The sequence below is a fragment of the Somniosus microcephalus genome, chromosome 12 (genome assembly GCF_052327205.1).
Source record: "Somniosus microcephalus isolate GS21.2 chromosome 12, FLI_Smic_1.0, whole genome shotgun sequence".
Lineage (NCBI taxonomy): Eukaryota > Metazoa > Chordata > Chondrichthyes > Squaliformes > Somniosidae > Somniosus > Somniosus microcephalus.
Genome location: NC_140998.1, coordinates 219,107,069 through 219,133,765, shown reverse-complemented (window position 1 = coordinate 219,133,765; position 26,697 = coordinate 219,107,069). Strand labels below are relative to the sequence as shown.

At 54.4% G+C, this 26,697-nt stretch overlaps 1 protein-coding gene across 3 annotated transcripts; it reads right to left on the bottom strand.

Annotated features, from left to right (window-relative positions):
* Positions 1 to 1,501: 1,501 nt before the first annotated feature.
* Positions 1,502 to 25,981, bottom strand: LOC147110138 (uncharacterized). 3 transcript variants are annotated; one of them, XM_086004071.1, is made up of 8 exons: positions 23,928 to 25,981; positions 22,214 to 22,249; positions 20,884 to 21,144; positions 18,263 to 18,412; positions 11,804 to 11,864; positions 9,101 to 9,136; positions 7,450 to 7,491; positions 1,502 to 7,270 (listed from the first exon to the last, which is right to left on the bottom strand). In XM_086004071.1, the coding sequence occupies exons 1-8, from the start codon at positions 24,565 to 24,567 to the stop codon at positions 7,174 to 7,176; spliced, it is 1,323 nt and encodes a 440-aa protein (XP_085860197.1). In that variant the 5' UTR covers positions 24,568 to 25,981; the 3' UTR covers positions 1,502 to 7,173. The 3 variants fall into 3 exon arrangements, with proteins under 3 accessions (XP_085860197.1, XP_085860198.1, XP_085860199.1); XM_086004072.1 differs by lacking the exon at positions 11,804 to 11,864 and having other exon boundaries at positions 23,928 to 25,978; XM_086004073.1 differs by lacking the exons at positions 1,502 to 7,270; positions 7,450 to 7,491; positions 9,101 to 9,136; positions 11,804 to 11,864 and adding an exon at positions 14,444 to 16,404 and having other exon boundaries at positions 23,928 to 25,978.
* Between the last annotated feature and the right edge of the window lie 716 nt (positions 25,982 to 26,697).

Below are 26,697 nucleotides of genomic sequence, written 5' to 3'. Positions count from 1 at the left end.
TGGGATTCCGATCCTGGGCCTCCTCCAACTGCCGGCGCGCAGTGCTTGCGTATCCCAGGGGCGCAGTTAGTTCGAAGCGTCCCCTGGGATCACGTGGGCCATGGCGAGCCAATGGTAGCAGGGAATGCTTCATTCATAAGTTTGACAGGAAGGGCTGTCAAACCTATAAATACTATAAGCCCCAAAACATCACTAAAACTTCAAATAAATGTTTTTTTTTAAATCACATTTTTTAAATAAACTATAAATTACATGAAATAACTATTTTAAACAATAATTTAAATTTTTGAAAAAATTAATTATATTTTCTGACGTGGCTAAAAATAAACTTACCTTTCTTTACAGTATATGTAAAAATAATAAACCTGTGGAAAAAATGTTTTAATTTTACTTAATTCACCACTTACCTTGTTAAAAGCAGGCCTTGCGACTGCTTTTTAAAAGCGTAGCTCCTGGAGACTTACCCTCCCGGAGAAACCTGCAAAAAAAACGTAAGTTCCAGGCGTACGCGCTGCCTCTCCGGCGCACGCGTTCCACCTGTGAACCCCTTCCTTCAAGGTAACGGAAGTCCCGGTTTCCCGCGCGTGCGCAGTGCATGCACAAAACCGGCACTTCCGTTGGGCTTACGGGTGAGTACCCAGCGCGTACTCACCCGTGGGGACCCGAATTTCTGGGCCATCGAGACATCGATAGATTAAGTGAGCGGGTGGAACTGGGGCCGATGGATTTCAGCGCAGCCAAGTGTGAGGACATCCATTTTGGACCAAAAACAGGTTTGATCCGAGTGTTATTTAAACGGTGAGAAGCTCGGAACAGCGGAGGTCCAGAGAGGAGTTCCGGGATTTTGACCCGGCGACGACGAAGGAACGGCCCGATGTATCTCTCCAAAGTCGGGATGGTGCGCGCGGCTGGGAGGCGGAGCTTGCGTTCCCACGCGCCCGCTGCCTCGGTCCTTCAGGCGGGCGGGCGGAGGTCGCGGGTTCCTGGGTGCTGCGCCCAGCGTGACCTCGGAAACGCAGGAACAGGAGGAAGTGCGGCTCGGGCCCGTTCCGCCATTCACCGAGATCAGACCTGGTCTGCCTCTGAACTCCATCCGCCCGTCTCCCCGTCTACACCCCTCGTTGCGCAAAGCTCTACCGCGTTCAGATTTAAAATGGTACATTGACCCAACCCCGCCACCCCAGCATCTACTGCTTTCTGCAGCTGAGGGGGTCAATGTTTGACTGATTGCCGCTCCTGTGAAGTGCCTTGGAGGACGGTGTGTAAAGGCGCTGATTGAATGCGGCGGTGGCTTTTTCTCTTTAACTACGCCATAGTGCATTTCAATGCAACTAAGTTCAGGGGGCAGACTTAGGAGCAATGTCATTTTACAGCTTAATGTGTGGGGGGGACAGTCTTTTTGCTAATCTCCGTATGATTTAATGTTATCTTTTTAACTTAATGGGCGCTTTTTTATTCTCCCCCTCCCCACCCACCCACCCATAGAAAACTCAGGCACAAATGAACTGACAAATTTATTAATGCTGAAATATACAACACAGTGATCCCTCCCCAACCGTGTTCCCTGAGAATCCCCGTGCTTAGTAAAACCGCGGTTGGCAAATACAGTACAAGTGTTCAAATAACACGATAAAAAAATATATATAAGCAATAAAAACCATGTTATTGGAGCGAGGCACCAGAGGTAAAGTAAATAAAAGCGGCGGCGAGGCTCGAGAGGCCCCATCGCGGACCTGATTGGAGCGAGGCAGCACCGGAGGTAAATAAAAGCGGCGGCGAGGCTTGAGAGGCCCCATCGCCGACCTGATTGGAGCGAGGCAGCACCGGAGGTAAATAAAAGCGGCGGCGAGGCTTGAGAGGCCCCATCGCCGACCTGATTGGAGCGAGGCAGCACCGGAGGTAAATAAAAGCAGCACCGGAGGTAAAGTAAATAAAAGCGGCAGCGAGGCTCGAGAGGCCTACCAGTCTCCGAGCTCAGAGGGAGGGAAGTAAAAAGTAATCAAAGTGTGACGTCACCAGGAAGCAGGTAAGTGATTGGTTGGTGAGTATTTCTCTCTTTTTAAACATTAACTCTGTGGTTTATAGTTTTTAAGGTCTCTGTGGTGCAGCGGGGACTGTTGGTAAACCAGGCCCCTTAAGTATATCATTTAACTGTAGTGTAATTGGTGGGATTCATTTGTTTAATTTAATTTCAATTAATTAAAGGGTAAGTCATGGCAGGAGAGCTCGGCCTCATGGCATGCTCCTCCTGCGCTATGTGGGAACTCAGGGACACTTCCTGTGTCCCTGACAACCAGGTGTCCAGGAAGTGTATCCAGCTGCAGCTACTGGCAGACCGCATTGCGGTGCTGGAGCTGCGATTGGATACACACTGGACCATTCGCGATGCTGAGGAATTCGTGGATAACACGTTTGAGCACTTGGTCACACCGCAGGCAAAGGTTGGACAGGCAGAAAGGGAAGGGGTGACCAACAGACAGAGTAGTAGGTGCAGGCAGGTAGTGCAGGGGTCCCCTGTGGCCATCCCCCTCTCCAACAGATATACCACTTTGAATACTGATGGGTGGGATGGCTTATCAGAGGAAGGCAGCAGCAGCCAACTTCCTGGCGCCAGGGGTGGCTCTGCTGCACAGAATGGGAGGAAAAAGAGTGGTAGAGCTATAGTAACAGGGGATTCTATTGTAAGGGGAATAGATAGGCGTTTCTGCGGCCGCAAACGAGACTCCAGGATGGTGTGTTGCCTCCCTGGTGCAAGGGTCAAGGATGTCTCGGAGCGGCTGCAGAACATTTTGGAAGGGGAGGGTGAACAGCCAGTTGTCGTGGTGCATATAGGTACCAACGATATAAGTAAAAAACGGGATGAGGTCCTAAAAGCGGAATATAGGGAGTTAGGAGATAAATTAAAAAATAGGACCTCAAAGGTAGTAATCTCAGGATTGCTACCAGTGCCACGTGCTAGTCAGAGTAGAAATAGGAGGATATATCAGATGAATACGTGGCTAGAGGAATGGTGCCAGGAGGAGGGATTCAAGTTCCTGGGACATTGGAACCGGTTCTGGGGGAGGTGGGACCAGTTCAAACAGGATGGTTTGCACCTGGGCAGGGCTGGAACCGATGTCCTAGGGGGAGTGTTTGCTAGTGCTCTGGGGGAGGGTTTAAACTAAAATGGCAGGGGGTTGGGAACCTGAGCAGGGAGACAGAGGAACGGGAAACAAGGATAAAAGCAAAAGATAAGGAGAAAAACAAAAGTAGCAGTCAGAGAAATCAACGGTTTAAATCAAACATGGCCACAGTAAATAATAATTCTAATAGGTCTAAGAGCGTTAAAAAAACAAGCCTGAAGGCTTTGTGTCTTAATGCGAGGAACATTCGTAATAAGGTGGATGAATTGGCTGCACAAATAGAGGTAAACGAATATGATTTGGTTGGGATTACGGAAACGTGGCTCAAGGATGGCCAAGACTGGGAACTCAACATCCAGGGGTATCGATATTCAGGAAAGATAGGCAAAAAGAAAAGGGAGGTGGGGTAGCATTACTGGTTAAAGGAGGGATTAACACAATTGTAAGGAAGGATATTAGCTCTGATGATGTGGAATCTGTATGGGTAGAATTGAGAAATACTAAGGGGCAGAAAACGTTAGTGGGAGTGGTATATAGACCTCCAAACAGTAAGGCGGAGGTTGGGGATGGCATTAAAAGGGAAATTAAAGAAGCGTGCAATAAGGGCACAGCAGTCATCATGGGTGACTTTAATCTACATATAGATTGGGCTAACCAAATTAGTAACAATACTGTGGAGGAGGAATTCCTGGAGTGTTTACGGGATGGTTTCCTGGACCAATATGTCGCGGAACCAACCAGAGATCAGGCCATCTTAGACTGGGTATTATGTAACAAGAAAGGATTAATTAGCAATCTTGTTGTACGAGGCCCCTTGGGTCGGAGCGATCATAATATGATCGAATTCTTCATTAAGATGGAGAATGAAGTAGTTGACTCAGAGACTAGGGTCCTAAATTTAAATAAAGGAAACTACGATGGTCTGAGGAGCGAGTTGGGTAGGATTGATTGGGGAATGTCACTCAAAGGGTTGACGGTGGATAGGCAATGGCAAACATTCAAAGACCGAATGGACGAACTGCAGAATTTGTTCATCCCAGTTTGGCATAAAAATAAAAAAAGGTGACTCAACCGTGGCTAACAAGGGAAATTAGGGATAGCATAAGATCCAAGGAGAGCACTTATAAATTGGCCAGAAAAAGCAATAATCCTGAGGATTGGAAGCAGTTTAGGATTCAACAAAGGAGAACAAAGGGATTAATTAAGAAGGGGAAAATAGAATATGAGAGTAAGCTTGCAAGGAACATAAAAACTGACTGTAAAAGTTTTTATAGATATGTGAAGAGAAAAAGATTGGTGAAGTCAAGCGTAGGTCCCTTGCAGTCAGAATCAGGGGTATTTATAATGGGGAACAAAGAAATGGCAGATCAACTAAATACATATTTTGGTTCTGTCTTCACAAAGGAGGACACAAATAACCTCCCAGAGATGCCGGGGAACATAGGGTCTGATGAAAGGGTGGAACTGAAAAAAATCAGTATTTGTAGGGAAATGGTGTTAGGAAAATTGATGGGACTGAAGGCCGATAAATCCCCAGGGCCTGATAATCTACATCCTAGGGTACTTAAGGAAGCGGCCCTAGAAATAGTAGATGCATTGCTGGTCATCTTCCAGAACTCGATAGACTCTGGAACAGTACCCATGGATTGGAGGATAGCTAATGTTACCTCACAATTCAAAAAAGGTGGTAGAGAAAAAGTGGGGAATTATAGACCGGTAAGCCTGACATCGGTCGTGGGGAAAATGCTAGACTCTATTATGAAAGATGTAATAGCAGAGCACTTGGTAAGCAGTGACAGGATCGGACAAAATCAACATGGATTTACAAAAGGTAAATCATGCTTGACTAATCTACTGGAATTTTTTGAGGATGTAACTGGTAAAATAGTTAAGGGAGAACCAGTGGATGTGGTGTATTTGGACTTTCAGAAGGCTTTCGATAAGGTCCCGCATAAGAGATTAGCGTGCAAAATTAAGGCACATGGGATTGGGGGCAAGGTATTGACTTGGATAGAGAACTGGTTGGCGGACAGAAAGCAAAGAGTTGGAATAAACGGATCGGTTTCCGAGTGGCAGGCAGTGACTAGTGGGGGACCGCAAGGCTCGGTCCTAGGACCCCAGCTGTTCACAATATATATTAATGATCTGGACGAGGGAATTGGATGTAATATCTCCAAATCTGCAGACAACACAAAGCTGGGTGGGAGGGTATGCTGTGAGGAGGATGTCGTGAAACTCCAGTACGATTTGGACAGGTTGGGTGATTGGGCAGAAACATGGCAAACGCACTATAATGTGGATAAATGTGAGGTTATCCACTTTGGTGGCAAAAACAGGAAGGCAGATTATTATTTGAATGGCAATGGGGCAGTAATTCCTCCCCAAACGTGTGAGTACGGAAAGGGTACTCACATGTCTGGCCGGAGGAAATGCCGGTTTTTAGCATGCACAGCGCATGCGCTGAAAACCGGCATTTCCTCTCCTCTAACCCAAGAGGTGAAGAGGCTAGCGCGTGCGCTGTAGGGGGCAGCGCCTGCGTCTTGGATTTCCTCTGTTTTGGGGGATTTGCGCATGTCTAAAGGCCTCCGGTCTTTACGCTTGTAAAAAGCACACGTAAGTATTTATTTTTACAGGTAAGTGGTGTTTTAGTGCAATTTAGAATTTTTTTTTCCCCCACAGGTTTATTATTTTAAACAATCTACAATAAGGTAAGTTTAGTTTTAGACCCTTTTTATTAAAAATTTATTTTTTTCAAAAAAAAAATTATTGTTCAAATTATTTTTTTTAACTTATTTATACGTAATGATTGGGATGTTTTTTAAAATTTTATTTAAAGTTTAAGTAGTGTTTTGGGGTGCAGTACTTCTCATGAGTTTGACAGTTCTTACTCTCAAACTTATGAATGAAGTTTCCCCTCCCCTGATTGGCTGAACAGTGCTCACCTGATCCCAGCCGGCACATCGCACTAACTACGCCGCTGGGTCAGGTTAGCACAGCGCGCCGACATCAGAACCGGGCCACTGACAGGAAATCCACTGCGGGCCAGGTTTCAGATGTCGGCGCGCCGGGTAAGTGCACATCGGGGGCTTGCACGCGCAGCAAGCCCCCGACACCAAGTTCTGGGCCAATAGATTGGGAGAAGGGGAAGTGCAACGAGACCTGGGTGTTCTTGTGCACCAGTCACTGAAGGTAAGCATGCAGGTGCAGCAGGCGGTTAAGAAGGCAAATGGTATGTTGGCCTTCGTAGCGAGAGGGTTCGAGTACAGGAGCAAGGATGTCTTGCTGCAGTTGCACAGGGCCTTGGTGAGACCACACCTTGAGTATTGTGTGCAGTTTTGGTCGCCTTATCTGAGGAAGGATGTTCTTGCCATGGAGGGAGTGCAGCGAAGATTCACCAGGCTGATACCTGGGATGGCAGGAGTGACGTATGAGGAGAGATTGTGTCGATTGGGCTTATACTCGCTGGAGTTTAGAAGATTGAGAGGGGATCTCATTGAAACTTATAAAATTCTGTCAGGCCTGGACAGACGAGATGCAGGATGTTTCCGATGGCCGGGGAGTCCAGAACCAGGGGTCATAGTCTAAGGATAAAGGGGTAAGCCGTTTAGGACTGAAATGAGGAGGAATTTCTTCACCCAGAGAGTGGTGAACCTGTGGAATTCTCTACCACACAAGGCCATAGAGGCCAATTCATTAAATATATTCAAGAAGGAGTTGGATATATTTCTTAAGGCTAAAGGGATCAAGGGATATGGGGAGAAAGCAGGGACAGGGTACTGAATTTGGATGATCAGCCATGATCGCATTGAATGGTGGAGCAGGCTCGAGGGGCCGAATGGCCTACTCCTGCTCCTATCTTCTATGTTTCTATGTGTGTGAAAGTCAGGGGGCAGGGTTTCTATGAGGTTGGGCTGTTTTTTTTGGCGTGGGTGGGGTGCGAGGCGAGGAGGGGAACAGTCAGGAAGAGGTGAGGGGAGAGGCACACACTCCCTTAAAAAGCATTGCAAGCACCACTCCGATCATAAATATTAATTTACACAGGGCTGAAAAGTTAAACGGACGTGTCGGGCATTAACGAGTCTCCCTGTTCGAGTTCATGGTCCACATCGGTGCTCCGATTCCGCGCTAACCCGTTCTCTGCATTCGAACTGAGAGAGAAGACGTCAAGTATCAGTCACTAAACTTAGCAGGTTCCAGTGACCCCCCAAATCAGGCTACACATCTCACACACATTCAACAACCAGACAACGACACACGGGGAGGGGCGGGCAGTGCTGGTGACGAACAATATTAAACAACTGAAGAAGGTAAATGCGATTAAGCTCACCGGTCAGGGTTCCTGGCTGCATTCCTCCGCAGGCTCCTAAAACTTAAATGTAGAACCAACATCACTGACAGCAGCAGGGAAAGAGAGAAAGAGCAAACGTATATTGATATAGCACCGTTCACAACCTCAGGCAGTCCCAAAACTCTCGTCTCCAAGTCAGAAGGTCGCGGCTTCGAGACCCCACTCAGAGACTCGAACCCCAGAATCCAGGACGACACTCCCAGTCCAGTACTGAGGGAGCGCCGCACTGTCGGAGGGGCGATACTGAGGGAGCGCCGCACTGTCGGAGGGCAGTACTGAGGGAGCGCCGCACTGTCGGAGGGCAGTACTGAGGGAGCGCCGCACTGTCGGAGGGGCAGTACTGAGGGAGCGCCGCACTGTCGGAGGGGCGGTACTGAGGGAGCGCCGCACTGTCGGAGGGGCAGGACTGAGGGAGCGCCGCACTGTCGGAGGGGCAGTACAGAGGGCGTGCCGCACTGTCGGAGGGGCAGTACTGAGGGAGCGCCACACTGTCGGAGGGGCAGTACAGAGGGAGTGCCGCACTGTCGGAGGGGCAGTACTGAGGGAGCGCCGCACTGAAGGAGGGGCAGTACTGAGGGAGCGCCGCACTGTCGGAGGGGCAGTACTGAGGGAGCGCAGCACTGTCGGAGGGTCAGTACTGAGGGAGCGCCGCACTGAGGGAGGGGCAGTACTGAGGGAGCGCAGCACTGTCAGAGGGTCAGTACTGAGGGAGCGCCGCACTGTCGGAGGGGCAGTACTGAGGGAGCGCCGCACAGTCGGAGGGTCAGTACTGAGGGAGCGCCGCACTGTCGGAGGGACAGTACTGAGGGAGCGCCGCACTGTCGGAGGGGCAGTACTGAGGGAGCGCAGCACTGTTGGAGGGGCGGTACTGAGGGAGCGCCGCACTGTCGGAGGGGCAGTACTGAGGGAGCGCCGCAATGTCGGAGGGGCAGTACTGAGGGAGCGCCGCACTGTCGGAGGGGCGGTACTGAGGGAGCGCAGCACTGTCGGAGGGTCAGTACTGAGGGAGCGCCGCACTGTCGGAGGGGCTGTACTGAGGGAGCGCCGCACTGTCGGAGGGGCAGTACTGAGGGAGCGCCGCACTGTCGGAGGGGCAGTACTGAGGGAGCGCCGCACTGTCGGAGGGGCAGTACTGAGGGTGCGCTACACTGTCGGAGGGGCAGTACTGAGGGAGCGCCGCACTGTCAGAGAGGCAGTACTGAGGGAGCGCCGCACTGTCAGAGGGGCAGTACTGAGGGAGCGCCGCACTGTCGGAGGGGCAGTACTGAGGGAGCGCCGCACTGTCAGAGGGGCAGTACTGAGGGAGCGCCGCACTGTCGGAGGGGCAGTACTGAGGGAGCGCCGCACTGTCGGAGGGGCAGTACTGAGGGAGCGCCGCACTGTCGGAGGGGCAGTACTGAGGGAGCGCCGCACTGTCGGAGGGGCAGTACTGAGGGAGCGCCGCACTGTCGGAGGGGCAGTCTTTTGATGAGACTTCATAGCGAGGCCCCGTCTCAGGTGGATGTTAAACATGACTAAAACAGATTATCTTGTCATTGCTGCTTGTGGGATCATGCTGTACGCATCTGCCTGTGGGATCCAGCAGACAGGCATTGATCCAGCACGTTTGACGTAACAAAATTAAACTTACTGTTTGTCAATCCAGGCTTTTTTCTTCCAGCAGCACCTGAGATTAATATAGAAACAAACATCAGTGAAGGCATCAATACTCGGCACGCGCTCGGCGCTTCACAGGAACGTTAACGAACAACATCTGACCCCGAGCCACATCAGGAGATATTAGGACAGGCGACAAAAAGCTGGGTCAAAGAGGTCGGTTTTAAGGAGTGTCTTAAAGGAGGAGAGAGAGGCGGAGAGGTTTAGGGAGGGAATTCCAGAGCTCGGGGCCCAGGCGGCTGAAGGCACGGCCGCCAATGGTGGAGCGATGGAAATCGGGGGATGTGCGAGAGGCCCGAATTGGTGGAGTGCAGAGATCTGGGAGGGTTGTAGGGGCTGGAGGAGGTTACAGAGATAGGGAGGGTTGTAGGGGGCTCGAGGAGGTTACAGAGATAGGGAGGGTTGTAGGGGCTGGAGGTGGTTACAGAGATAGGGAGGGTTGTAGGGGCTGGAGGAGGTTACAGAGATAGGGAGGGTTGTAGGGGCTGGAGGAGGTTACAGAGATAGGGAGGGTTGTAGGGGGCTGGAGGAGGTTACAGAGATAGGGAGTGTTGTAGGGGCTGGAGGAGGTTACAGAGATAGGGAGGGGTGTAGGGGCTGGGGGAGGTTACAGAGATAGGGAGGGTTGTAAGGGGCTGGAGGAGGTTACAGAGATAGGGAGGGTTGTAGGGGGCTGGAGGAGGTTACAGAGATAGGGAGGGTTGTAGGGGCTGGAGGAGGTTACAGAGATAGGGAGGGTTGTAGGGGCTGGAGGAGGTTACAGAGATAGGGAGGGTTGTAGGGGCTGGAGGAGGTTACAGAGATAGGGAGGGGTGTAGGGGCTGGAGGAGGTTACAGAGATAGGGAGGGTTGTAGGGGCTGGAGGAGGTTACAGAGATAGGGAGGGTTGTAGGGGCTGGAGGAGGTTACAGAGATAGGGAGGGTTGTAGGGGCTGGGGGAGGTTACAGAGATAGGGAGGGTTGTAGGGGGCTGGAGGAGGTTACAGTGATAGGGAGGGTTGTAGTGGGCTGGAGGAGGTTACAGAGATAGGGAGGGTTGTAGGGGCAGGAGGAGGTTACAGAGCTAGGGAGGGGTGTAGGGGGCTGGAGGAGGTTACAGTGATAGGGAGGGGTGTAAGGGCTGGAAGAGGTTACAGAGATAGGGAGGGTTGTAGGGGGCTGGAGGAGGTTACAGTGATAGGGAGGGTTGTAGGGGGCTGGAGGAGGTTACAGTGATAGGGAGGGTTGTAGTGGGCTGGAGGAGGTTACAGTGATAGGGAGCGGTGTAAGGGCTGGAGGAGGTTACAGTGATAGGGAGGGTTGTAAGGGCTGGAGGAGGTTACAGTGATAGGGAGGGTTGTAGGGGCTGGAGGAGGTTACAGAGATAGGGAGGGTTGTAGGGGCTGGAGGAGGTTACAGAGATAGGGAGGGTTGTAGGGGCAGGAGGAGGTTACAGAGATAAGGAGGGTTGTCGGGGCTGGTGGAGGTTACAGAGATAGAGAGGGTTGTAGGGGCTGGAGGAGGTTACAGAGATAGGGAGGGATGTAGGGGCTGGAGGAGGTTACAGAGATAGGGAGGGTTGTAGGGGCTGGAGGAGGTTACAGAGATAGGGAGGGTTGTAGGGGCTGGAGGAGGTTACAGAGATAGGGAGGGTTGTAGGGGCTGGAGGAGGTTAGAGAGAGAGGGAGGGTTGTAGGGGCTGGAGGAGGTTACAGAGATAGGGGGGGTTGTAGGGGCAGGAGGTGGTTACAGAGATAGGGAGGGTTGTAGGGGGCTGGAGGAGGTTACAGTGATAGGGAGGGTTGTAGTGGGCTGGAGGAGGTTACAGAGATAGGGAGGGGTGTAGGGGGCTGGAGGAGGTTACAGTGATAGGGAGCGGTGTAAGGGCTGGAGGAGGTTACAGTGATAGGGAGGGTTGTAAGGGCTGGAGGAGGTTACAGTGATAGGGAGGGTTGTAGGGGCTGGAGGATACAGTGATAGGGAGGGTTGTAGGGGCTGGAGGAGGTTACAGAGATAGGGAGGGTTGTAGGGGCTGGAGGAGGTTACAGAGATAGGGAGGGTTGTAGGGGCTGGAGGAGGTTACAGAGATAGGGAGGGTTGTAGGGGCAGGAGGAGGTTACAGAGATAGGGAGGGTTGTTGGGGCTGGTGGAGGTTACAGAGATAGGGAGGGTTGTAGGGGCTGGAGGAGGTTACAGAGATCGGGAGGGTTGTAGGGGCTGGAGGAGGTTACAGAGATAGGGAGGGTTGTAGGGGCTGGAGGAGGTTACAGAGATAGGGAGGGTTGTAGGGGCTGGTGGATGTTACAGAGATAGGGGGGGTTGTAGGGGCTGGAGGAGGTGACAGAGATAGGGAGGGTTGTAGGGGCTAGAGGAGGTTACAGAGATAGGGAGGGGTGTAGGGGGCTGGAGGAGGTTACAGAGATAGGGGGGGTTGTAGGGGGCTGGAGGAGGTTACAGAGATAGGGAGGGTTGTAGGGGCTGGAGGAGGTTACAGAGATAGGGAGGGAGCGAGGAGGGATTTGAACACGAGGATGAGTTTCAAAATCGAGGCTTCGCCAGACCCGAGGAGTAATATCAGAAACTCCTTGCAGAATCTACGTGCTGATCCCACGGAATTCCAGGAGACTGCTGGAAGACCGGGAACAGATGTTTACGTTAAAACCAATGTAGACACCCATGAAAGGGAGAGAGGGCTTACCATATTATAAAAGCAGAAAAAGCAACAGCAACGGCAGCAATAGCAACATGCATATCAACATCTGTAATTACAAAGAGTAACAATCAGTCATTGAAAAGATCTTCCAGTAACACTATGAACAGGAAGAGGCCCATTCAGCCCCCTCGAGCCTGTTACACAGGAACAGGAAGAGGCCCATTCAGCCCCTCGAGCCTGTTACACAGGAACAGGAAGAGGCCCATTCAGCCCCTCGAGCCTGTTACACAGGAACAGGAGGAGGCCCATTCAGCCCCTCGAGCCTGTTACACAGGAACAGGAAGAGGCCCATTCAGCCCCCTCGAGCCTGTTACACAGGAACAGGAAGAGGCCCATTCAGCCCCTCGAGCCTGTTACACAGGAACAGGAAGAGGCCCATTCAGCCCCTCGAGCCTGTTACACAGGAACAGGAGGAGGCCCATTCAGCCCCTCGAGCCTGTTACACAGGAACAGGAGGAGGCCCATTCAGCCCCTCGAGCCTGTTACACAGGAACAGGAAGAGGCCCATTCAGCCCCTCGAGCCTGTTACACAGGAACAGGAAGAGGCCCATTCAGCCCCTCGAGCCTGTTACACAGGAACAGGAAGAGGCCCATTCAGCCCCTCGAGCCTGTTACACAGGAACAGGAAGAGGCCCATTCAGCCCCTCGAGCCTGTTACACAGGAACAGGAGGAGGCCCATTCAGCCCCTCGAGCCTGTTACACAGGAACAGGAGGAGGCCCATTCAGCCCCTCGAGCCTGTTACACAGGAACAGGAAGAGGCCCATTCAGCCCCTCGAGCCTGTTACACAGGAACAGGAGGAGGCCCATTCAGCCCCCTTGAGCCTGTTACACAGGAACAGGAGGAGGCCCATTCAGCCCCTCGAGCCTGTTACACAGGAACAGGAAGAGGCCCATTCAGCCCCTCGAGCCTGTTACACAGGAACAGGAGGAGGCCCATTCAGCCCCTCGAGCCTGTTACACAGGAACAGGAGGAGGCCCATTCAGCCCCCTTGAGCCTGTTACACAGGAACAGGAGGAGGCCCATTCAGCCCCCTTGAGCCTGTTGCACAGGAACAGGAGGAGGCCCATTCAGCCCCCTTGAGCCTGTTGCACAGGAACAGGAGGAGGCCCATTCAGCCCCCTTGAGCCTGTTACACAGGAACAGGAGGAGGCCCATTCAGCCCCTCGAGCCTGTTACACAAGAACAGGAGGAGGCCCATTCAGCCCCTCGAGCCGGTTACACAGGAACAGGAGGAGGCCCATTCAGCCCCTCGAACCTGTTCCACAGGAACAGGAGGAGGCCCATTCAGCCCCTCGAGCCTGTTACACAGGAACAGGAAGAGGCCCATTCAGCCCCTCGAGCCTGTTGCACAGGAACAGGAGGAGGCCCATTCAGCCCCTCGAGCCTGTTACACAGGAACAGGAGGAGGCCCATTCAGCCCCCTCGAGCCTGTTACACAGGAACAGGAGGAGGCCCATTCAGCCCCTCGAGCCTGTTACACAGGAACAGGAGGAGGCCCATTCAGCCCCTCGAGCCTGTTACCCAGGAACAGGAGGAGGCCCATTCAGCCCCCTCGAGCCTGTCACACAGGAACAGGAGGAGGCCCATTCAGCCCCTCGAACCTGTTACACAGGAACAGGGGTAACCCATTCAGCCCTTCGAGCCTGTTACACAGGAACAGGAGGAGGCCCATTCAGCCCCTCGAGCCTGTTACACAGGAACAGGAGGAGGCCCATTCAGCCCCTCGAGCCTGTTACACAGGAACAGGAGGAGGCCCATTCAGTCCCTCGAGCCTGTTACACAGGAACAGGAGGAGGCCCATTCAGCCCCTCGAGCCTGTTACACAGGAACAGGAGGAGGCCCATTCAGCCCCTCGAGCCTGTTACCCAGGAACAGGAGGAGGCCCATTCAGCCCCCTCGAGCCTGTCACACAGGAACAGGAGGAGGCCCATTCAGCCCCTCGAACCTGTTACACAGGAACAGGGGTAACCCATTCAGCCCTTCGAGCCTGTTACACAGGAACAGGAGGAGGCCCATTCAGCCCCTCGAGCCTGTTACACAGGAACAGGAGGAGGCCCATTCAGCCCCTTGAGCCTGTTACACAGGAACAGGAGGAGGCCCATTCAGCCCCTCGAGCCTGTTACACAGGAACAGGAGGAGGCCCATTCAGCCCCTCGAGCCTGTTACACAGGAACAGGAGGAGGCCCATTCAGCCCCTCGAGCCTGTTACACAGGAACAGGAGGAGGCCCATTCAGCCCCTCGAGCCTGTTACACAGGAACAGGAGGAGGCCCATTCAGCCCCTCGAGCCGATTACACAGGAACAGGAGGAGGCCTATTCAGCCTCTCGAGCCTGTTACACAGGAACAGGAGGAGGCCCATTCAGCCCCTCGAGCCTGTTACACAGGAACAGGAGGAGGCCCATTCAGTCCCCTCGAGCCTGTTACACAGGAACAGGAGGAGGCCCATTCAGCCCCTCGAGCCGATTACACAGGAACAGGAGGAGGCCTATTCAGCCTCTCGAGCCTGTTACACAGGAACAGGAGGAGGCTCATTCAGCCCCTTGAGCCTGTTACATTGGGAACAGGAGGAGTGTAGCGGTTCGTGTAGATCGCCACATAAATAAGAGAGTTTGACTTCGACGAACTATAAATAAGTTGTTTATTTACAGGAACAGGCTAATTACATCAGGTAAGATAGCAGGTAAGATGGCTGACTGTAGGAGCACCGTGCTGTAGGTCTTGTCCCAGCGGGGACTCCACGAGGACTGAGTTCGCAGTCCTGTGGGGAGCGTGATGACGTCATCGCGTTTGTGTTGTGACGTCATCACGTTGCTCGCATTTCCCGCGCTTAGGGCGTCACGTGATGCGCGTCGTTGGCCGTTGAGGCCGAAGTCGGGAGGCCGGGCTGTGCCGGTGCTTGCCGCGGGAGCGGAAGATCGCGTCGCTCCCGTCGGCTGGCCGTTGAGGCCGAAGACGCTGGGCCGGGCTGTGCCGGCGCACGCACATCACGTTGTATGTGACGTGACGTCAGCGCGCTAGGGCGCGCCTTAAAGGGGCAATGGCCCCAACAGGTAAGTTAAAAGGGCAACGGCCCCAAAAGGTAAGTTAAAGGGAATTATGTGTCTATATGTAAGGGACAACCAGTAGTACCGCCACATAGGCCCCCCCAGAATTCGCTTTAATGAAAGTCCAAGGATGAGATGGTCTGACGAGCTGGTGGTCACGGCGGTCGTGCTGTCTCGACTTGGTAGGTGAGGTCTGAAGATGCTGCTCGTGAGCGGATCCTTACGCGCGTCGTGGCGAATAAAACGTATCCGTCAGGCGAAGGACCGTGGAGACGTGTGAAACAGCAGGCCTTGTCAGAGTGACGGGCAGGTTGGGCGGACGCGGGCGATGTCTCCGTTGATGTTGAAACAAGTCCTTGTTCCGACGAAATCTGCAGGAACGCAGACGGGCGATCCAGGAGGACTTGACTGGTGAGGTCGGTGAACTCGCCGACAGGTGAGCGAAACCTTCGGGAGGCTGGAACGCACGGAACGGTGCGTGCCATAGTGCTACGACGATAACACAACGGAGGGTGAAGAGCTGCTGCGTTGATCAGTGATCGGTGAGGCCAGCAACTTTCACGTGGCTGATCGCGGCCGCAGGATGCCCGTTGGACCCGTCCTCGACGTGTGCAGCTTCAGTAGACATTTGCGTTTGTTAATGGGAAACCTGGATAAAGGGCAGCAACGGTCCAGGTTGTTGTTGCTTTCGGGCGGGGTAAACTCTGCCTGGAGGGCGGCAACACTTGAAACTGTTGTAGATTTAGGAGAAAACAGCCGGGAGGGCGGCACGCTTTTGTTCAGGCCGAATCGTGTAGTAGGTAACACAACCAGCAGGCTGAAGGGCTGGTGCGTCGTCGGTGTTCACGAGGGATGTGTCCTCGTGCGCGAGGAGTGCGTCCTCGTGTTTTGCGGGGGTGAGTCCTCGTGGTATCCCCGCGGGGCGCGCTCCGATCTTGTGGGCCCGAACATGCTGTACCCCGCGCTTGGAGAGATGTATACTTGCTGTTGCTTTGGACGTAGAGGCGGACGATCCGTGTGGCGGTAGAAGAGTCGAATACGGAGACCGTGAGCACGTGCGTGGTCTGTGCCGCATCGATGTTCTCGGCGAACAGGGCTTCTACCTGCATAAAGCATGAGGGAGACCGTGGCTCCTTGGATTGCGGTAGCAAGAGCAGAACGGCTTATGCTTCCATAGCGTGCTTCGTTTGTGAAAGACGTTCACAAACCCACCAATTGTAGCGCTGGTGGATGACGGTTGCCGTTGGTCGTGCTCTACCTCTGTGAAATCGTTCGTGAAAAACGGGCTCACCTCCAAGCTGCGCTTCCGTTGCGAAGACGTTCGCAAAGACGGGGTCGCTTGTGGTGGAATCGGTGTTAGGCGGTTGCTGTTCCGTGGTTGTGCGTTGGTCGTCTCGTGGGAAGACGAGGGTCAGGCTGCGCGTTGCTACCGTGAAAATCGTTCACGGATACGGGTTCACCAATTGTAGCGTTGGAATTGATGAGCTCCCGTACTCACGTCGTTGGGTCACCAATGTAGCGGTTCGTGTAGGTCGCCACTAAATAAGAGAGTTTGACTTCGACGAACTATAAATAAGTTGTTTATTTACAGGAACAGGCTAATTACAGCAGGCAAGATGGCTGACTAGGAGCACCGTGCTGTAGGTCTTGTCCCAGCGGGGACTCCACGAGGACTGAGTTCGCAGTCCTGTGGGGAGCGTGATGACGTCATCACGTTGTTTGCGTTTCCCGTGCTTAGGGCGTCACGTGATGCGCGTCGTTGGCCGTTGAGGCCGAAGTCGGGAGGCCGGGCTGTGCCGGCGCACGCACATCACATTGTACGTGACGTGACGTCAGCGCGCTAAGGCGCGCCTTAAAAGGGCAATGGCCCTAACAGCTAAGTTAAAAGGGCAACGGCCCCAAAAGGTAAGTTAAAGGGAATTATGTGTCTCAATGTAAGGGACAACCAGTGGTACCGCCACATGAGGCTCATTCAGTCTCTCGAGCCTGTTACAGAGGATCAGGAGGAGGCCCATTCAGTCCCTCGAGCCTGTTACACAGGAACAGGAGGAGGCTCATTCAGCCCCTTGAGCCTGTTACATTGGGAACAGGAGGAGGCTCATTCAGTCCCGCGAGCCTGTTACATTGGGAACAGGAGGAGGCTCATTCAGTCCCTCGAGCCTGTTACAGAGGAACAGGAGGAGGCCCATTCAGCCCCTCGAGCTTGTTACACAGGAACAGGAGGAGGCCCATTCAGTCCCTCGAGCCTGTTACACAGGAACAGGAGGAGGCCCATTCAGCCCCCTCGAGCCTGTTACACAGGAACAGGAGGAGGCCCATTCAGCACCTCGAGCCTGTTACACAGAAACAGGAGGAGGCCCATTCAGCCCCTCGAGCCTGTTACACAGAAACAGGAGGAGGCCCATTCAGTCCCTCGAGCCTGTTACACAGGAACAGGAGGAGGCCCATTCAGTCCCTCGAGCCTGTTACACAGGAACAGGAGGAGGCCCATTCAGCCCCTCGAGCATGTTACACTAGGAACAGGAGGAGGGACATTCAGCTTCTCAAGAGGGGCAGTACTGAGGGAGTGCCGCACATTCGGAGGGGCAGTACTGAGGGAGCGCCGCACTGTCGGAGGGGCAGTACTGAGGGAGCGCCGCACTGTCGGAGGGGCAGTGCTGAGGGAGCGTCGCACTGTCGGAGGGGCAGTGCTGAGGGAGCGCCGCACTGTCGGAGGGACAGTACTGAGGGAGCGCCGCACTGTCGGAGGGGCAGTGCTGAGGGAGCGCCGCACTGTCGGAGGGGCAGTGCTGAGGGAGCGCCGCACTGTCGGAGGGACAGTACTGAGGGAGCGCCGCACTGTCGGAGGGGCAGTACTGAGGGAGCGCTGCACTGTCGGAGGGGCAGTACTGAGGGAGCGCCGCACTGTCGGAGGGGCAGTACTGAGGGAGCGCCGCACTGTCGGAGGAGCAGTACTGAGGGAGCGCCGCACTGTCGGAGGGGCAGTACTGAGGGAGCGCCGCACTGTCGGAGGGGCAGTACTGAGGGAGCGCCGCAGTCGGAGGGGCAGTACTGAGGGAGCGCCGCACTGTCGGAGGGGCAGTACTGAGGGAGCGCTGCACTGTCGGAGGGGCAGTACTGAGGGAGCGCCGCACTGTCGGAGGAGCAGTACTGAGGGAGCGCCGCACTGTCGGAGGGGCAGTACTGAGGGAGCGCCGCACTGTCGGAGGGGCAGTACTGAGGGAGCGCTGCACTGTCGGAGGGGCAGTACTGAGGGAGCGCCGCACTGTCGGAGGGGCAGTACTGAGGGAGCGCTGCACTGTCGGAGGGGCAGTACTGAGGGAGCGCTGCACTGTCGGAGGGGCAGTACTGAGGGACCGTTGGATACAGAAACCGAACTGCGTGTATTTTACTGACCGCTGTGTGTGTTGCTCCCGTTCTTGGTGTCGTTCTGGATTGGATGTGCACTGGTTAGGGTATCCCTGCTTTTCCCTGGTGGCGTGGTAATGATCGACGGCGCAGCAGATGTTCTTTTCCCGTCTCCCTCCTGTCCCCGAGCTCCTGCATCTGAAAGTCACAAAATCAAAATTAAAATAATACAGGGATTGGTGGGAAAGAAAACATAAAGGTGGGATTGAGGGATATGGGGAGAAGGTGGGATTGAGGGATATGGGGAGAAGATGGGGTTGAGGGATGTGGGGAGAAGATGGGATTGAGGGATATGGGGAGAAGGTGTGAGAGCCCTGTGCTGCAAGATACTGTAACTCATTCCCTGCCTCAGGTACTGACTGGATACAATGCAGCTCCACCCACAGGTACCTACACACATTGAAAACCTAACACACTACAATGGGCAGGAGCCAGCACCACGGGTTAGATACAGAGTAAAGCTCCCTCTACACTGTCCCATCAAACACTCCCAGGGCAGGTACAGCACGGGGTTAGATACAGAGTAAAGCTCCCTCTACACTGTCCCATCAAACACTCCCAGGGCAGGTACAGCACGGGTTAGATACAGAGTAAAGCTCCCTCTACACTGTCCCATCAAACACTCCCAGGGCAGGTACAGCACGGGTTAGATACAGAGTAAAGCTCCCTCTACACTGTCCCATCATACACTCCCAGGGCAGGTACAGCACGGGGTTAGATACAGAGTAAAGCTCCCTCTACCCTGTCCCATCAAACACTCCCAGGGCAGGTACAGCACGGGTTAGATACAGAGTAAAGCTCCCTCTACACTGTCTCATCAAACACTCCCAGGGCAGGTACAGCATGGGTTAGATACAGAGTAAAGCTCCCTCCACACTGTCCCATCAAACACTCCCAAGGCAGGTACAGCATGGGTTAGATACAGAGTAAAGCTCCCTCTACACTGCCCCATCAAACACTCCCAGGGCAGGTACAGCATGGGTTAGATACAGAGTAAAGCTCCCTCTACACTGTCCCATCAAACACTCCCAGGGCAGGTACAGCACGGGGTTAGATACAGAGTAAAGCTCCCTCTACACTGTCCCATCAAATACTCCCAGGGCAGGTACAGCATGGTTTAGATACAGAGCAAAGCTCCCTCTACACTGTCCCATCAAACACTCCCAGGGCAGGTACAGCACGGGGTTAGATACAGAGTAAAGCTCCCTCTACACCGTCCCATCAAACACTCCCAGGGCAGGTACAGCACGGGGTTAGATACGGAGTAAAGCTCCCTCTACACTGTCCCCATCAAACACTCCCAGGGCAGGTACAGCACAGGTTAGATACAGAGTAAAGCTCCCTCTACACTGTCCCATCAAACACTCCCAGGGCAGGTACAGCACGGGTTAGATACAGAGTAAAGCTCCCTCTACACTGTCCCCATCAAACACTCCCAGGGCAGGTACAGCACGGGGTTAGATACAGAGTAAAGCTCCCTCTACACTGTCCCATCAAACACTCCCAGGGCAGGTACAGCACGGGTTAGATACAGAGTAAAGCTCCCTCTACACTGTCCCATCAAACACTCCCAGGGCAGGTACAGCACGGGTTAGATAGAGAGTAAATCTCCCTCTACACTGTCCCATCAAACACTCCCAGGGCAGGTACAGCACGGGTTAGATACAGAGTAAATCTCCCTCTACACTGTCCCATCAAACACTCCCAGGGCAGGTACAGCACGGGGTTAGATACAGAGTAAAGCTCCCTCTACACTGTCCCCATCAAACACTCCCAGGGCAGGTACAGCACGGGGTTAGATACAGAGTAAAGCTCCCTCTACACTGTCCCATCAAACACTCCCGGGGCAGGTAGAGCACGGGTTAGATACAGAGTAATGCTCCCTCTACACTGTCCCATCGAACACTCCCAGGGCAGGTACAGCACGGGTTAGATACAGAGTAAATCTCCCTCTACACTGTCCCATCAAACACTCCCAGGGCAGGTACAGCACGGGTTAGATACAGAGTAAATCTCCCTCTACACTGTCCCATCAAACACTCCCAGGGCAGGTACAGCACGGGGTTAGATACAGAGTAAAGCTCCCTCTACACTGTCCCATCAAACACTCCCAGGGCAGGTACAGCACGGGTTAGATACAGAGTAAAGCTCCCTCTACACTGTCCCATCAAACACTCCCAGGGCAGGTACAGCACGGGTTAGATACAGAGTAAAGCTCCCTCTACACTGTCCCATCAAACACTCCCAGGGCAGGTACAGCACGGGGTTAGATACAGAGTAAAGCTCCCTCTACACTGTCCCCATCAAACACTCCCAGGGCAGGTACAGCACGGGTTAGATACAGAGTAAAGCTCCCTCTACACTGTCCCATCAAACACTCCCAGGGCAGGTACAGCACGGGTTAGATACAGAGTAAAGCTCCCTCTACACTGTCCCATCAAACACTCCCAGGGCAGGTACAGCACGGGTTAGATACAGAGTAAAGCTCCCTCTACACTGTCCCGTCAAACACTCCCAGGGCAGGTACAGCACGGGTTAGATACAGAGTAAAGTGCGCAGTTTGTCACACCCTCCCTACAAACACAGCGCAGCAAAGTGAAGCGAGTTACCCGAGGGGCACTGATGGAGTTCGCAGGAGTAGGAACCGCTGTTTAAAATCCCATTATGCTTGATAGTGATGTAATCCTTCGTGATGGGATCCTTCGTGATGGAACCAGTCATGTTTTTGCTGCAGACGAGGGTGTTCCCTTGAGGTGCGAAGCACTGAACATGAAGATGGTCTCTTGAGGGATCGCGAATGGAGAGGCAACCATTGGGCTGTGGACTACACTCACATGTCAGATTCACCTCATCAAACTTGCAGTGCGGCGCTGTAAGAAAAAAGTTACAGAAAAATGTTTCTACGTATGGGGCTGTGGAGGTCGAAGTTGTTCAGCACCATTCACAACTCCTCAGATAATGAAGCAGTCCATGCCCGCATGCAACAAGACCTGGACAACGTTCAGGCTTGGGCTGATTAGTGACAGGTAACATTCACGCCACACAAGTGCCAGGCAATGACTATCTCCAACAAGCGAGCGTCTAACCACCGCCCCTTGACATTCAACAGCATTACCATCACCGAATCCCCCACCATCAACATCCTGGGGGTCCCCATTGACCAGAAACTTAACTGGACCAGCCACATAAATACTGTGGTAACAAGAGCAGGTCAGAGGCTGGGTATTCTGCGGCGAGTGTCTCACCTCCTGACTCCCCAAAGCCTTTCCACCATCTACAAGGCACAAGTCAGGAGTGTGATGGAACACTCTCCACTTGCCTGGATGAGTGCAGCTCCAACAATACTCAAGAAGCTCGACACCATCCAGGACAAAGCAGCCCGCTTGATCGGCACCCCATCCACCACCTTCAACATTCACTCCCTTATCTTGCAAATATTTGTCTATCTCCACCTTAAATATATTTAATGACCCAGCCTCCACAGCTCTCTGGGGCAGAGAATTCCACAGATTTACGACCCTCAGAGAAGAAATTCCTCCTCATCTCAGTTCTAAAAGGGTGACCCTTTATTCTGAAACTATGCCCCCGAGTTCTAGATTTCCCCACGAGGGGAAACATCCTCTCTGCATCTACCCTGTCGAGCCCCCTCAGTATCTTATATGTTTCAATAAGATCACCTCTCATTCTTCTAAACTCCGATGAGTATAGGCCCAACCTGCTCAACCTTTCCACATAGGACAACCCCCTCATCTCAGGAATTAACCTCATGAACCGTCTCTGAACTGCCTCCAATGCAACCCCCAAGTCTCTTTGGACCTCCACTGTTTTTAGCTTTCACCATTTAGAAAATGCCCTGTTTTATCTGTTTCTGCTCCTCACATTGGCCTACATCGATATCTATAAGCCCAGGGTGGATTAAGTTAGTGATAAATGTCTTACCGATATGTCTCGGTGTCTTATTTCCTCCAGTGTCAGCTAACAGTAAATAGAAACAAGCATTAATGAGAAGCCTGATAATGGTTTGATATGAAACAGAAAATGCTGCAAACACTCAGCACGTCAGGGCAGCATTAGCGGAGAGAGGAACCGAGTCAACGTTTCAGGTCGGTGACCCTTCGGCAGAACTTGTTTGATCGCGATGCGAGCGACACAGATACAGAAATATTCTGCTGCTACACCGGAGACAGCGACAAGAGGGAGAGAGTGAGAGAGAGCGATAGAGTGAGAGAGAGCGAGAGAGCGAGAGAGCGAGAGAGCGAGAGCGAGAGCGAGAGAGAGAGAGAGCGAGAGAGAGCGAGAGAGCGAGCGAGAGAGAGCGAGAGAGAGAGACAGAGACAGAGAGAGAGACAGAGAGAGAGAGACAGAGAGAGAGAGCCAGAGAGAGAGAGAGAGAGCGAGAGAGAGAGAGCGAGAGACAGAGCGAGAGACAGAGAGAGAGCGAGAGACAGAGACAGAGAGAGAGAGCCAGAGACAGAGCGAGAGACAGAGACAGAGAGCCAGAGAGAGAGAGAGCCAGAGAGAGAGAGAGCGAGAGCGAGAGCGAGAGCGAGAGAGCGAGAGCGAGAGCGAGAGCGAGAGAGAGCGAGAGAGAGAGTGAGCGAGAGAGAGACAGACCCTCACCAGGTACAGACTAAGCGACCACCAACTGGAAATTGAAAAAGGCAGATACAAGAAATCCTGGCAGCCTAGAGAGAATAGAATATGCGATCAATGTCTGGCCGGCGAGGTTGAAACAGAGATGCATTTCCTCCTAAAATGCGAAAAATTCAACACATCAAGAAACATATTATTCAACAAGCTAAGCCAAACAACCCCAGATTTCAAGGAATTGGATGACCTGTCAAAATTGAGATTAGTCCTAGGAGAAGGAGACAGACCATACCTTGGGGCCAAATATGTAACAACATGTCACAACCTGAGGACTGTTTAAAATTAAGACTGTTTAAAATTAGTATTGAACGTACCAAATGAAGTACAAAGACTGTTTAAAATTAATATTGTTTAAAAGTAATATTGTATGTACCCAACAAATGTCAAATCGATTGACACCTACAGAATGTTGGAAAACTGTACCTTTTTGCTATGTAAGCTTTGGCAATATGGTTCTCTGTAAACTTTCGTGCCAATAAAGCATTTGAATTGGAATTGGAATTGGAAAGAGAGAGAGAGACAGAGAGAGAGAGAGAGAGAGAGACAGAGAGAGAGGCAGAGAGAGAGGCAGAGAGGGAGAGAGAGAGAGAGAGAGAGAGAGAGAGACAGAGAGAGAGAGCGCGAGAGACAGAGAGAGAGAGAGACAGAGAGAGACAGAGACAGAGAGACAGAGAGAGAGAGAGAGAGACAGAGAGACAGAGAGAGAGAGAGAGAGAGAGAGACAGAGAGAGAGAGAGAGAGAGAGAGAGAGAGACAGAGAGAGAGAGAGACAGAGAGACAGAGAGAGAGAGAGAGAGAGAGAGAGAGCCAGGCAGCCAGCGAGAGAGAGAGAGAGACAGGCAGCCAGTGAGAGAGAGAGCCAGGCAGAGACACAGAGACGAGAGAGTGAGCGTCACCGGACATCGCTCCCAGTCCGCCCCCTAGACGCGCAGAAGTAGGATGATCCCGCAAAGCTCCGGGAGATCTCCCGTTTGTTCCCCCAGTTTCTTGACTTTGTACTTACCAGAGGCACCGGCAAAGCACAAGATCGTGAAGAAGGCGAGAATGCTAAGCATAGGGAAGACGGCGAGACTCCTAAACGTAGGGAGAGAAACACACGTTGTCTTTTTAGGAGAGAGCTCACAGTCCAGAGTGCAGGGCAGCGCCAGAAATTGGCACGGAGGTGCCCACAAGATAGCGATGCCAAAGCCTGTAAGCTTGTAGAAGGAAAGCAGCTCAGGGGAGGAGTTCCACTGTTTCGATGTCCTGGGAGAGAGCGTGAGAGCCTGACACAGAGCAGCAGAGGGTGCAAAAGGTTCGGACAGAGAGAGAGGTGGAACAGGATGTTGGGACCATATATTTGGAACTGAGGGGGGGGGTGCGGGGAAAGAGTCAGAAGGAAGACAGCACCATTGGCAAGAGAGGTAATGGTCACAGAAGACAGCGGCCCGGGGCTGTAATATTGGGCGGCGGTTCGCGGGGCGGTAATATTGGGCGGCGGTGCGCAGGGCTGTAGTATTGGGCAGTGGCACGGGGCGGTAATATAGGGCGGTGGCACGGGGCGGTAATATTGGGTGGTTCCGCTCGGCGGTAATATGGGACGGCTCCGCCCGGCAGTAATATCGGGTGGTTCCACCCGGCGGTAATAGGGGGCGGCTCCGCATGGCGGTAATATTCAGCGGCCCGGGGCTGTAATATTGGGCGGCGGTTCGCGGGGCGGTAATATTGGGCGGCGGTGCGCAGGGCTGTAATATTGGGCAGTGGCACGGGGCGGTAATATAGGGCGGTGGCACGGGGCGGTAATATTGGGCGGTGGCACGGGGCGGTAATATTGGGCGGCAGTGCGCGGGGCTGTATTATTGGGCGGTGCGCGGGGCTGTAATATTGGGCGGTGCGCGGGGCTGTAATATTGGGCGGTACGCGGAGCTGTAATATTGGCCGGTGGCACAGGGCTGTAATATTGGGCGGTGTGCGGGGGCTGTAATATTGGGCGGTGCGCGGGGGCTGTAATATTGGGCGGTGGCGCGCGCGGCGGTAATATGGGGCGGCTTCGCGCGGGGCTGTAATATGGGGCGGCTTCGCGCGGGGCTGTAATATGGGGCGGCTTCGCGCGGGGCTGTAATATGGGGCGGCTTCGCGCGGGGCTGTAATATGGGGCGGCTTCGCGCGGGGCTGTAATATGGGGCGGCTTCGCGCGGGGCTGTAATATGGGGCGGCTTCGCGCGGGGCTGTAATATGGGGCGGCTTCGCGCGGGGCTGTAATATGGGGCGGCTTCGCGCGGGGCTGTAATATGGGGCGGCTTCGCGCGGGGCTGTAATATGGGGCGGCTTCGCGCGGGGCTGTAATATGGGGCGGCTTCGCGCGGGGCTGTAATATGGGGCGGCTTCGCGCGGGGCTGTAATATGGGGCGGCTTCGCGCGGGGCTGTAATATGGGGCGGCTTCGCGCGGGGCTGTAATATGGGGCGGCAGTGCGCGGGGCTGTAATCTTGGGCGGGGCGCGGGGCTGTAATCTTGGGCGGGGCGCGGGGCTGTAATCTTGGGCGGGGCGCGGGGCTGTAATCTTGGGCGGGGCGCGGGGCTGTAATCTTGGGCGGGGCGCGGGGCTGTAATCTTGGGCGGGGCGGTAATATTGGGCTGCCTCTCCCTCTCCTCCCAGTCACCGCCGGGCGCTGTGTGCGCCGGGGTCAGAGGGCGGCGCTAAAGGGGCAATGTGGCCGGTCAGCCCGGCCATGGATTGTGAGGAGAGCCCGGGGAGGGGAGAGAGAGAGAGCGGGGGCCCGCGGGGGGGATTACCCGGACCGACCGGCCGGCCAGCGGGGGACAGACTGTGGGAGAGAGAGAGCCGGGGGAGCCGAGAGAGAGAGAGTGAGAGAGCCTCCGGCCTACCGGCGCCGCTCATCCCGCGTGTTTCCCCGGTGAGAGAAACAGAGAGAGACCGCGGGTCGAGGGCGGGGTGAACCGGGCCCCGGGGGGACACTGACCGCGGGTACACGGGGGGGGGAGCGGGGAGAGTGAGCGCGGGGCCCCGGGGACAGTGAGAAGCCGAAAAAAGCCGCGCCGCTCCGCTCCGCGCACCCACCTGTGGTCCACCGGCTGTGGAGAGAGGGGAGGGCGGGGCCTGAGGGGGAGGGAGGGGCTTCAGAGAGGGGCCGGGGCCTGAGGGGGAGGGAGGGGCTTCAGAGAGGGGGCGGGGCCTGAGTGGGAGGGAGGGGCTTGGGGCCTGAGGACAAGTGAGGGCTCAGGTGAGACCGAGGGTCCTGAGGACAGGTGAGGGCTCAGGTGAGACCGAGGGTCCTGAGGACAGGTGTGGTCTCAGGTGAGGGGGAGGGGCCTGAGGACAGATGAGGGGGAGGGTCCTGAGGACAGGTGAGGGCTCAGGTGAGACCGAGGGTCCTGAGGACAGGTGAGGGCTCAGGTGAGACCGAGGGTCCTGAGGACAGGTGAGGGCTCAGGTGAGACCGAGGGTCCTGAGGACAGGTGAGGAGAGGGTCCTGAGGACAGATGAGGGGGAGGGTCCTGAGGACAGGTGAGAGGGCGGGGACTGAGGACAGGTGAGGGGGCGGGGGCCTGAGGACAGGTGAGGGGGCGGGCTCCTGAGGACAGGTGAGAGGGCGGGGACTGAGGACAGGTGAGGGGGCGGGGACTGAGGACAGGTGAGGGGGCGGGGGACTGAGGACAGGTGAGGGGGCGGGGACTGAGGACAGGTGAGGGGGCGGGGACTGAGGACAGGTGAGGGGGCGGGGGCCTGAGGACAGGTGAGGGGGCGGGCTCCTGAGGACAGGTGAGGGGGCG